Source organism: Chlorocebus sabaeus, chromosome 14 (genome assembly GCF_047675955.1).
Source record: "Chlorocebus sabaeus isolate Y175 chromosome 14, mChlSab1.0.hap1, whole genome shotgun sequence".
NCBI classification, from domain to species: Eukaryota; Metazoa; Chordata; class Mammalia; order Primates; family Cercopithecidae; genus Chlorocebus; species Chlorocebus sabaeus.
The window spans coordinates 92,172,589-92,183,809 of record NC_132917.1 but is presented as its reverse complement, the minus strand read 5'-3'; the positions used below and the strand labels follow the sequence as shown (position 1 = coordinate 92,183,809).

Below are 11,221 nucleotides of genomic sequence, written 5' to 3'. Positions count from 1 at the left end.
TAGAGAAACATGCACGCACACGGACATGTACATACAGATGCACAGGGGCACACATAAAACAACATTGATTGCTTCCAGTGGAGCCTATGAGTATGTAAATGCATAAGAAATAGCCAGAGTGACACCAACATAAAACAGTGGTTACCATTGGGGTGGAGAAAGAGGAACTAGGATCTGGGGGGAAAGAATTTGGATTTATCTGGTATGTTTTAACTTTATTTCAAGATGAATGTATCGACGTATTAATAACTGAAAAATTAACATTTTTAAAAGTGAAAAGTGTGAACAGCGTGTGAAGAAAGTAGTTTTAGCAGCGGTTATGTTTCTCAAACGCTGTGGTCCCCATTACGTTCTGTATGCTTGAAAATTTTCTGATACAATAACTAGGTGTGGCGCTGAGCAAATCAATGGATGAAAGAGTGGATACCCAGGGTGGCTACTTGGTGGCTGCAGTAGGAGGCCTAGACTGTTACTATTCCATTGTAAGAAATAACTGACTGTCTTTTCCATGGCTATAATCCCTAACTTTTTGTTGCTGCATCTTTTGGGAGAAAAAGACTCATTGGGATCCTGTTACATAGTAATGGAAATACACGGTTCTGCCCATGGTAGATAAAGAGCAGCCCACATGGGAGCTAAAGGCAAATAGATGAAGAAAAATAATATACTATAAAAATAATATCACATAGACTTGATTACATGGGAAAAACTAGTTTAGTTTACCAGCGTAAGATTCTAGAAGTTTTAGGAAGAAATGTCTTTCAATTACTTTTAATCGTATGTGTTTCTTTTAAGTTATACATACTAAACAGAGCTTTTCTCTCTTCTCATGCTCTAGGGAATAATTGCATATTATGTAAATAATTTTGAATAATTCTGCTGTTTCTTTCACAGGACTTAACCCCTATACATCAAGAAAAGAAATAACAGACTGAGCTCTAGGAGCTTGTTGCTCTGTGGGAATTCAGGAGTAATACTGTCTGATCTTCCCATTTTTCATGAAAACCTTGACTTTACAATTTTTTAAAAGACACTTTAAGGACTGGACAAAACACATGTACGGGCTATGTAGTCCAAATTGACTTCTAAACAGACTCCGACCTTCTCTAGCTTTATAGGTATGATTTACCAACTCTTTAAAAATAGATAGTGTCCTTGTTTTACAAACTCTCCGGAACCCAATAAAAGAGAAAAAGTTTGCAGCTTATTCCATTTGTAGCATTTCCTTGATACCAAACCCACTCAAAGACTGAAGAGATGGGAATCTTCCTCCTCTTATTCCATGTCCTTCCTGGCATTCCTATGTTGGTCCACATGGATGGGAAGCCTTTGTCCTTCTTTGTAAGATGGTGATGTTGAAGGGAACTTTTTCACTTCTCTCTACCTGCAGGAGAGGAGAAGTATCTCCTAGGTTTAGCAAGATGTGGACATTTGCTAAACCACCAATTGAGTAGGGACTAAGAGGGCAGATTCTACACTGAGGCTGCATGGAGCAGCTTGGAGTTTGCCTTCCACTTAGCCTTACTCACTTGGTTCTGCTGAAGAGTGACGGATTATTACAGTGGCTGGAGAAAATGAAATTAGAGTTGGTGGGCATGGTTTTAGCCCCAAAAGTCTAGACTGAGGCCCCGAAAGACTAAGAGGCACCTATCACTTCCCTAACCCAGCTGTAGCAATAATAAAGACACTGCTACGATTTTGATTTTGGCATCAACATAGTTTCTAAATGTTTGAACGTGGATGGGGATTGGAAGGAGGGACTGTTACCTACAAACCTTCAAAGTTTAATGTCAGTTCCATGAGGATGGCCATATTTTCCCCTTTTTGTTTACTACTATGTCCCCAGCACTTAGAACAGCATAGGTGCTCAAAACATATTTGTTGAATAATTCAAATTATTGATCCTGACACTTCCTTTGAGATAAACACAAGCTTTGTTGTTTGGGGTTCAAACTACATGGTGAGTTCAAAGAAGCTTTTACTAGTGGATTTGGCCTTGGTCAGTTAGATGTGGCTTTTATTATGGCCATACTGCTATTATAGGAGTAGATAAAACTGATTTTAGAGAACTAGAGCTGTAATCTGCAAAATTTAACCTGCTAAACTGTACAAGCAATAGAGAACATCAGTGTATGGTTTTTGATCTTTTGGTGGTTGCTGTTAGATATTGTCAACTGCACAGTCTTTGTTAGTCTCTGTCTCCTTTTTAATTGCATCCTTAGTTAAGGAGAAATCCATTAACAGAATTACATTATGGGTTTCCATGTAGTTTACTCACTTATTTCTGGTGTTACTTCCCAACCATATGGCCTAGAGTTGAATTTGAAGTATTCTTTTTATAATCAGAAATCTACTTGTAAGCTACTCAAACTAATAAGGTAGTTAACTGATCTGTTCTTTAACTGCATATTTATCTCCCCTTCTTTCTTATTGACAACCCAAGTGTTGTTTTCTTGCCCCTAATTCACATTAGATCATCAACAACGTTAAAATAAACTTATTGACCTAAGTGAGAGACAAAGATTCTCAGTTGCAAGGTTATAGAGTTTTTTTACATTTTCTCTTCTGAAGAATAAAGGAAACTGAAGTTGAGGAAAGGGCAGGGCAGATATGCATGCTGATGGAAATTGAAGAGAAAGGATGGGTGGAAGTGTGTAAGGATCTCTGAAACGGACTTGCATTCAGGTTTCTGAATGGAAGAGATTCAGGGGACAAACTGTCTTTGAGTGTCACAATGGTAAACTCTCTACCACCCTGTGAAAAACCCACCATTCAGTAGTCCTGGGCCTGAGGACCATGACTGTTGCTTAAGAAAGCAACAAAAGCATCAACATCTCTTTGAATATTAGAATATCTCACAGGCTGGAAAAAAAAAGGTCATAGGAACTAGAGCTTCAGAGACTGGAACAGGGGGAATAACACTGCTCATGCTCTTTCTCCATTTATCGATATTCTATTTCGTGTGTGTGTGTGTGTGTGTGTTGGCCTTATTTTTTCCATACTACAGATAGACAAGGAATTAGCCTACCTCCTTGCAAGGTTTAGGAAACCCACATTGTTTGGGTAGTGCCTTCTAATACAGATTGAACAGAAATCTGTTGTCCCGTGCCTTCTCCTGTGGTTCTTAGATTTAAGCAAAGAACATCCTATCCCTGGATCCAGGAGAGCAAATAAAATATCTGAGGACACCTCTTGAGTCTTTCTGTGGTTTCTCCTCCTCTTCTTCCTCCTTCACCACCACAATGTTCTCACTCCTCTGGCAGAGGGCACAGGTGGTGCGATGTAAGGTGGGCTGGCTGTCTATCTCTTGCTCATGTTCAGTACCCCTGGGATAGCTGGGAAGCTGATATTTATAAGCACAGTCCAGGATCACATTGTGTTTTTCACCACCATCTTCCTATAGATTCTTTCTATACATTTAGCTATTTACAGAACTCACATTCTTTGCAGCCCTTCTCAGAAAATCTATGTACTGTGTATCCAAGTACATTGTTGCAAGTCTCTCATGGCCATCCTCGAGGCCATCTTGTGCTTAGTCCTGATCTTGTCAGAGAAAACATTTGCAATGGTGAATTTCCCTGGGCTCCTTCTCTTGTGCCCCTATGCTGTTGTGCTTATGCATAAATACATATGGGGAAAGGCTTGGACAAAGTGCAAACCCTCAGACTATGCACCGAGCCCTCCAAGAGGGAGGCACAGGATACTGGCTAGAAGCTCCTGGGGATACTCTCAGTTATGTTTCATTTCTGCAGCCATCTCCTCCCGAGTGGATGCCCTTGTATCATCGCATTCCCCTGGGGCCATATTGGCCTATGGGGAAAAGGAGGAAGAATTGAGACAGGGAAGTTTCTAAGCAGCCTTTCTATGTTTTTCCTCTCCATTTTCTTTGAGAAGCTTTCCAGTTCCTTGGACCCTTCTTGAAGTTGAGGGCTGCCCCGGCCATGATAATGCAGATTCTCCCTGACACACTTTGGTATTAATGGGAAGATGCTAATACATTAAATGAAAATTAATTTGCTTCAACAATATATTCTGAGAAACTGCTAAGAGGGAGGGAAGATTTGGTATATAAAGGGAGTTCATAAATGAAAGAGACAAATTTCTGCCTCTATGTACCTAGAATTTGGTTGAGGAGAAGACAGCAAATGGGCCAAGACAAGGAGAAGAAGCTATAGCACAAAGCCTAAGAAAATAAATGTTCCATGAGAAGGCAAAAATGCTACAGACCTCACAGAGGTCTGCAGTTGCCTTTGGTTGGGGAGATGAGGAGAGTCCCCTAAACAGCTGGAAGGGATTTAGGATGTTAGTAAGACATAGGCAGCAATGGAAGTGTTTGAGATGTGTGCAAAGGCGTGAGCAGGGACGTAGAGGGAAGAAATTCAACGTGTTGGAGGAGTAGAGAAGAGAAGTTGGTTTTGATAGAATCTGTCTTAGCCTGGGTTTATACCAGAAAGCAGAGCCTGAGACAAGGGTTTGCATGCAAGAGGATGACAAGTGACCCTAGGAAACATGAGAAGGGGCTGGGGAAACTGAAGCAGGGAAATAAGGGAAGTCAATTCAGGATGTGTTCTTGAACTTAGCCCTGCCATGGGTGATTATGTGTCAATACTGCTGGGAACCTCTGAGGAACCATGAAGAATGAATGCATCTCAGAACTGTCCACCTGTGGAACGGATAAGAGAAGTTGCTCCTCACCCACTCCCATTTCCCATTGGTCAAGGGTTCCCAGGCAGCAGCTCCCTCTCACATCCAGGTTTATGCATGTGTGAATTCCAACTAGGTTCCAGCAAGTGTCCTTCCCTACGTTATCTTGGGAGGCCTGAAGCTGGAAGAGAGAAATGTTCAATGTTGCTGAGATAATACACTACCATGTTACACCGTTTCAAAGTTGGTTGCATGGTAATGACTGGAGTAAAATGTCTGCTAACAGCATGTAAGGTGGGGTTCAAGGAGTATCCCAAACAGAATGAGGGGGCACTGAAGAAATGAGAGATAATGCCAGAAGCATAGGTTTGGGGACAAATTATGCCTAGCTGAGAAATTTGAATTTATCAATCGGTGCCCATTGCAAGACCCAATATGCCTGCTTGTCATGTGCAAAGAAGGACAAGGTCTCATGAGAGAAGAGAGCCTGTTATGCTCATGTTCATGCTCAGGATATTATGGTTTATTTATTGCAGTCTACATGTACTTCGTTAGTGAATTTGCAGATTATATTACAAACTTAAAATAACCCTCACAAAATGGACAACTGGCTTAAAAGTATCCCTATGAAAGAGCTATAGATTGAATGTATACAAACAAAATTCCAGAAAACATGAATAATAACAAGAAAGTGTCATAGCTGATGCTTCTTCCAGCTACTTTATAAAGTAAAAACAAAAACAAAATCCAGTTCTAGAAGTTGTCTGAAAGAAATTAAAACCAATATAAATGATTTTTAAAAATATGGATTGGTTTACATTCTCCATGGTTAGCAACTTATCTTAACCAAAGTACAGTTGACCCTTGAACAACATGGGAGTAGCAGTACAGTCAAAAATTCACGTGTAATTGCTGGCTTCCTAAAATCTTAACTAATAACCTACTGTTGACCAGAAGAAGCCTTGCCAATAATATAACAGTCAATTAACATGCTTTGTATGTTATATGTATTATATGACGTATTCTTACAACAAAGTAGGCTAGAGGAAAGAAAATGTTAATAAGAAACTCGTAAGGAAGAGAAAACATATTATTGTTATTCATTAAGTGGAAGTGAATCATCATAACAGCCTTTATCCTCATCATCTTCACATCGACTGAGGAGAAGAAACAGGAGGGATTGTTTTTGCTCTCAGGGATGGAGAGGCAGAAGAGGTGGAGGAGTTAGAGTGGGAGGCGGGAGAAGCAGGGACATTTGGTGTAACTTTTATTGAAAAAAATCAGTGTTTCAGTGGACCTGTGCAGTTCAAAATCGTGTTGCTCAAGGGTTAAGTGTATACACTGGTAAATTATTAACTAATGACATTAAGAATTCATTACGATTATGAAGACATGCAAACTCTTAATTTCACATTCATCCCATTCTTTCACTTTATTTTTGGGGTACATAGTAGAATGTTCATAATAAACACGTAAAAAATTAATGCATCCTATTCTTTTATTGAAAAAGTTGTATGAACAAAAATGTCACGAATCCACATCTCTACATCATGGGTTGGAAAAAGGAATAGGAAAGAAGGGTTGCATGAAGCAGCATTTGGGTGATTGACTAAACTGGGCATGGCAGCTGAGTGGATGGTGGGGTAAGATCAAGAAAGAATGGAAAATGATTCTTAGGTTTCAATCCAGGATAGTGAAATTCAAGTGAGGGTCTTGGTACAGAAATGGATGTTTGGAGGAGGAGGTGGCTTTTGGAAGGTAATAATGAGGTAAGCTATGGATGGACTGAAGTGCTGGTGAACTCAGTCACATGATGGTCTGTTAAGATGACTCTGACAGCTTGATTCTCTATCCACAGCCTAGGCTGGATTTATTCCACAGAATCTAAGTAGAAGTTAGTGTTATTAGTTATGCCCCTCTCCTGGGTGAGAAAGATGGGCTGTCCTGATGTGGAGGAGGTGGCTATGAACCAGCCAGGGTAAGAGACTGACTGAAAGACAGAACTGGAGCCTTCTTTATTGTGGAAAAAGAGAAAGGGCTTCTGTGCTTTCTTCTCCATGTACAGGTCCATGATATTTTTCTCCTGGGGGTGGAAAACAGGCTTGTTAGAGAGGAGGGTGGGAGGAGGAAGCTAAAGTAACTCAGCCCTGAGTGTACAACAGGAGAGGGACTGCTGCCCCTAAAGGAGGGACAGAGGCTAGGGACAAAGGCAGATGAAGCAGGGCATTAGACTCTTAAACCAGGGAACTGGCTGGGTTCCCACAGCCTGGCTCCACTCCAGGATCCTCTGACACAAGGTACTCTGACTCTTTGAAGCATCATTGTCTTCCCTGGAAAGAGGGAGGCTTAAATCTCTCTCTTGGTGCTTTGGGTATGCATTTGTCTGCTGGTTCCTGCCAGTCCTGCTGCATTCTCAGCCTCCAAGTGGGCTTGTGCATTACAACTTCCATCAATAGCAGAAGGATTAGCTTCATAACTACAATATTGCCTTGGTAAGATTTATGTGCTTATGATACCCAGACCATAAACATGTAATCTTCAAAATTCACATTCACAATCTCTTTTTGTCTCCTCTGCTGTGCATTGGCCTTTGCTTTAGTGAGAGCATCCCATCATCTTAGAGGATTTCCAGAAGGCAGTTAAGCAGGACTGAGAATGGAGAAACTACTGTTCTTTGGCTTTTCTGAAACATTCCTGTGAGTGTACTTGCTGTCTTTCAGAGGATCTATGCTCTGACATTAAAAGAAGTGTTATATCCATTCCAAAGGCAGCATTTGTAGATTCGGGGATCAGCCAGGTCAGAATTATTTCCTTACATTGAATAACCCAGGATTGCAAGAATATTAGTTTTATTCAGTAGCATACTAAATGAAATAAAAAGTCCATTTGACAGAACTTCTCTCATTAGCTGCACAATCACTCACCTTAAGCTGCAAAGTAGGCTTGCCCTGAATTTCTGCACAGAAGAGACAGAGATCTTTTCCCTTGATTCCCAGGTAAACCAGATTACCCTTTTTCTTATCACTGAATTCTGTGTCTCTGCAGGTTATTAAATGAAGAGTGACTGGAAACACAAAGGAAAATTGAGAAGATATTTCAATCTTTCTGGTCTGACACTCAATTACTCCTCCCAGGCAGGGAATAGTGACAGGCTCCTCCCATCAGCCATGTGGCAGAGACCCTCCATCACCCCCTCAAACATATTTTGTTTTTCCTCCTTAATAACAGAACCCCAGTTGTCACCAGGACACATCGCTTTCCAAAAAGAAAAGTAAAATTTCCTAACACCCTTGCAGCAAAATGTGGTCATACACTTAAGTTGTGGCCTGTGAGATAAAAGTGGGGAGCTTCTATCTCATGGGCCACAATATGAGATGAGATGGAGGCTACCCAAATAAAGTGAGAGGGGGATAGTGAGAATGTGATGGCAGTGGTCCCGGCAAGAGATGACGTTATCTTAGAAATCAGGCATGTTTTGCACGTAGACCTATCAATCTTTGCTAATAGATTGGATGGAGAGTGAGGGAAAGGTGGAATCAAGGATGTCTCCTGTATTTCTGGCTTGAGGAAATGGAGTGAACAGAAATGCCACTAACAGAGACCATTAGCGGTTTTGAGAAGACAGAGCCATTGTTCTACTTGGGATACATGAAGTTAGAGGTATCTGAGAGGACCTCAAGAGGACGTGAGTAAACCATTGAGAGAGGAGTTCTGTGTTGTAAATGTCAACGGCAGAGTGAATGAGCATAGCGGTGATTCATCATTCCAAAGGACCAGCTCGTTGCCCATTCACAGGGCTTGTAAATGATGACTGGCTGAGCCCTGAGGAACATCATCATTTGGAGATTTCAGAGACAAAGGAGAGTCATAAAGGAAAATGCAAAAGAGGAGCCAGCAAACCTCAGGAGAAGTAATGTTCTTATAGAAGGAGAAGATGGGCCAGGCGCGGTGGCTCACGCCTGTAATCCCAGCACTTTGGGAGACCGAGGTGGGCGGATCATGAGGTCAGGAGTTTGAGACCAGCCTGACCAATATGGTGAAACCCCATCTCTATTAAGAATACAAAAATTAGCCAGGCACAGTGGTGGGCACCTGTAATCCCAGCTACTCCGGAGGCTGAGGCAGGAGAATTGCTTGAAACCTGGGAGGTGGAGGTTGCAGTGAGCTGAGATCACGCCATTGCACTCTAGCCTGGGTGACAGAGCGAGACTCCATTTAAAAAATAAAAAGGGAGACGATGTAGAGTATTCAAGAAGGAAATGGTCCATTACACTAGTGAGCTGAGGGCCAAATAGCATGGGGACCAAGAAGTATCTTTTGGGTTTGAGTATTTGAAGGTCATAGGTGAAATAGGAGGTTGGGGGGAGTAGTCAGAGTAATCCAGATGTCAGAATGCAAACTATGCAGCCAGCTCTTGTGAAGTTTTGCTATGACTGGCGTAAGAAAAAGTGTTGGTAGGAGGAAAATGTGGGAATCAAGAGAAGGTTACAGCATGTCTGACAATGATAGAAAGGGTCCAGTAAACAAAGGTGGAATTTGCAGGGAAGTAAGGAATTAAACGTTGAAGTTCTGGATACACAGAAAGAAACTGAGATGGACTGACTTTTGATGGGAAGAAGGAATATTTCCCCATTATTAGAAAAGAGGATGCCAACTTAGACAGCTGTGTAGGTTTGGTGGTGGAAAGATGATGGAGTTTGAATCTGAGGACATAGGTAGCAATGGTTGGAACCTGAAGGAGAGAAACTCCAAGGAGAAGGCTAGCTGTTGTTTGAATGGATAAGCCCTTCTAATCTGAAGATATTTTCTTTTGGTAAGAGGAGCTGTCAACCCTTAACACCCTCATTTCTAGATATGGGATTTCCTTTGTGGAAGGGAATCGTAGTGCCCTTTCTCACTTGACCTTCCCTGTGGCCATTGGGCTGGTGCCTAGACGTGGGCGAGGTCCAGGGCCAGGCTTGTGCAAGTTCAGCCTCATTCCTGGTGAAGCTGGCATCACCTCAAGAAGCAACAGTGGGTTTGATTGTCACTCACCAGGCTTAACACTGTTGCTAAGAGGAGCTGCTATTAAAGAATTTCCACTCAGGACCCACACCATCTGTCGAGAATCACGAATAGCATAGGATTTGGGTGCTGCCTGCCCTGCCAGATGACAAAAATGGACAAAATACATGTGAGGTTATCAACTTCAGGACTCCAGTTGCATCCTGGTATTAATGGCTTTTGAGTTTCTGGAGAGAGTCTCATTGCTCTGAGAAGTAGTGGCTATAACGATAAATGGAGGGGAAATAGGGCAGGGGCCAGTTTGTGAATCAAAGCATCTGAAAGGATCTACGTGCAATCCCAGTCCCAAGATTCACCTTTTCCTAAGGCTATTAATGACTTGTCTTTTTCTGAATGATAAAATGTCTAGGTGGTAACAAAACCTCATAATATTTAAATCAGTTATCAGTATGTTGTTTTTAAAAATCCTCTTATCAAAATAAACAAGCAATTCTAAATACAGATTATAATAAAAGAGCTAGATGCCCTGAGATTTTCAAAGGCTGTTTTATGAACTGAGTGTTTTAGCAAGAGCAAATACATTGATAGCTTAGCAAATGATAGGGGTCCTTCCATCCTATTGTCTTTGGTGAGGTCAGGTGGAGATATTTCCAAGCTGATTTGCAATTCACCACTTACATTGTGGGTTCATGATGTCTTCAGAGCCTGTTGTGAAGAGAACCAGATAGATCAGATGGTGGTAAGGAGGTTGTTAACAGTTGGCCATGTGAGAGAAGGAGAGAAGAAAAATGTTATGCTTTTTTCTCCTCTCCCCCTAAAATTTTACTGTAAAAATTCTTTAGAGAGAGCTGCCCTGAGAGCCTCTGCCAGATGCATATTTGAGAATAAGGATGGGTACAGCATATTTCAAGGCCACAAAACCCTGAATGGAAGCTCCCCTCTGTGCTGTGGCTGGCATAGTCCTGCTTCTCCAGGCTGTGAAGGTCTTGGCTGCTTTCCATTCATTGCATCTGGGATTGTTAGGACGTTCCAACACATCACCACAGGCACCTTCTAGTGCTCTGAGTCTCTGGGTTGAGAGGAAGGAGGGAGGGAGTGTGTGTGTGTGTGTGTGTGTGTGTGTGTGTATTTCCATTTTAGCCCTCCACACAGCAGGTTAATCACCACTTTTCCTCACTTGAAGGTAGCTAATCTGCCTCACTGAGCCCATCTTCCTCCATTCCTCATCCAAAGAGACATCTGTAAGGATCCTGCACATGGCCACTGGTGGGCTCCACAAGGAGCTTTGACTATTAGGGGTCATCTGCCTCTGGTTTTCTAGTTAGGGCACCAGAACAGTCCCCAAGAATATCACAGACTCTCCACAATGAGAACCAGTTATTCACAACCCTCCTTCCCTCAGGATCCTTGATGTCTGATTCAATTGTTGTCCCTACACAGTGGGTAAGCAGATCACCAACCTGCACGCTTGTAAGCAGCCCTGGCTCCTTCAGTACTCTGTACCTTTGACAAGACTCCCAGAGGCACCTTAAGGCTAAACAGAGACATGAAAAAAGTTCCGCATACCTGGGTT

General features: G+C 42.0%; 1 protein-coding gene across 2 annotated transcripts; it reads right to left on the bottom strand.

The window, feature by feature from the left end:
* Window positions 1–1,370: 1,370 nt before the first annotated feature.
* Window positions 1,371–10,339, bottom strand: IL36B (interleukin 36 beta). 2 transcript variants are annotated; one of them, XM_008008421.2, is made up of 5 exons: window positions 10,327–10,339; window positions 9,679–9,786; window positions 7,569–7,708; window positions 4,696–4,825; window positions 1,371–1,384 (listed from the first exon to the last, which is right to left on the bottom strand). In XM_008008421.2, exons 1-5 carry the CDS (start codon window positions 10,337–10,339, stop codon window positions 1,371–1,373), a joined length of 405 nt encoding a protein of 134 aa, XP_008006612.2. The 2 variants fall into 2 exon arrangements, with proteins under 2 accessions (XP_008006612.2, XP_037850215.1); XM_037994287.2 differs by lacking the exons at window positions 1,371–1,384; window positions 4,696–4,825 and adding an exon at window positions 6,515–6,727.
* Window positions 10,340–11,221: the final 882 nt, after the last annotated feature.

Excerpts from the sequence above, each read along its gene's own strand:
- IL36B (XM_037994287.2), bottom strand. Across the intron at positions 7,709-9,678 it reads TAGCAACAGTGTTAAGCCTG|TCACTCTTCATTTAATAACC; the intron begins GTGAGTGACAAT and ends TTGTGTTTCCAG. Across the intron at positions 6,728-7,568 it reads AGCCTACTTTGCAGCTTAAG|GAGAAAAATATCATGGACCT; the intron begins GTGAGTGATTGT and ends TTCCACCCCCAG.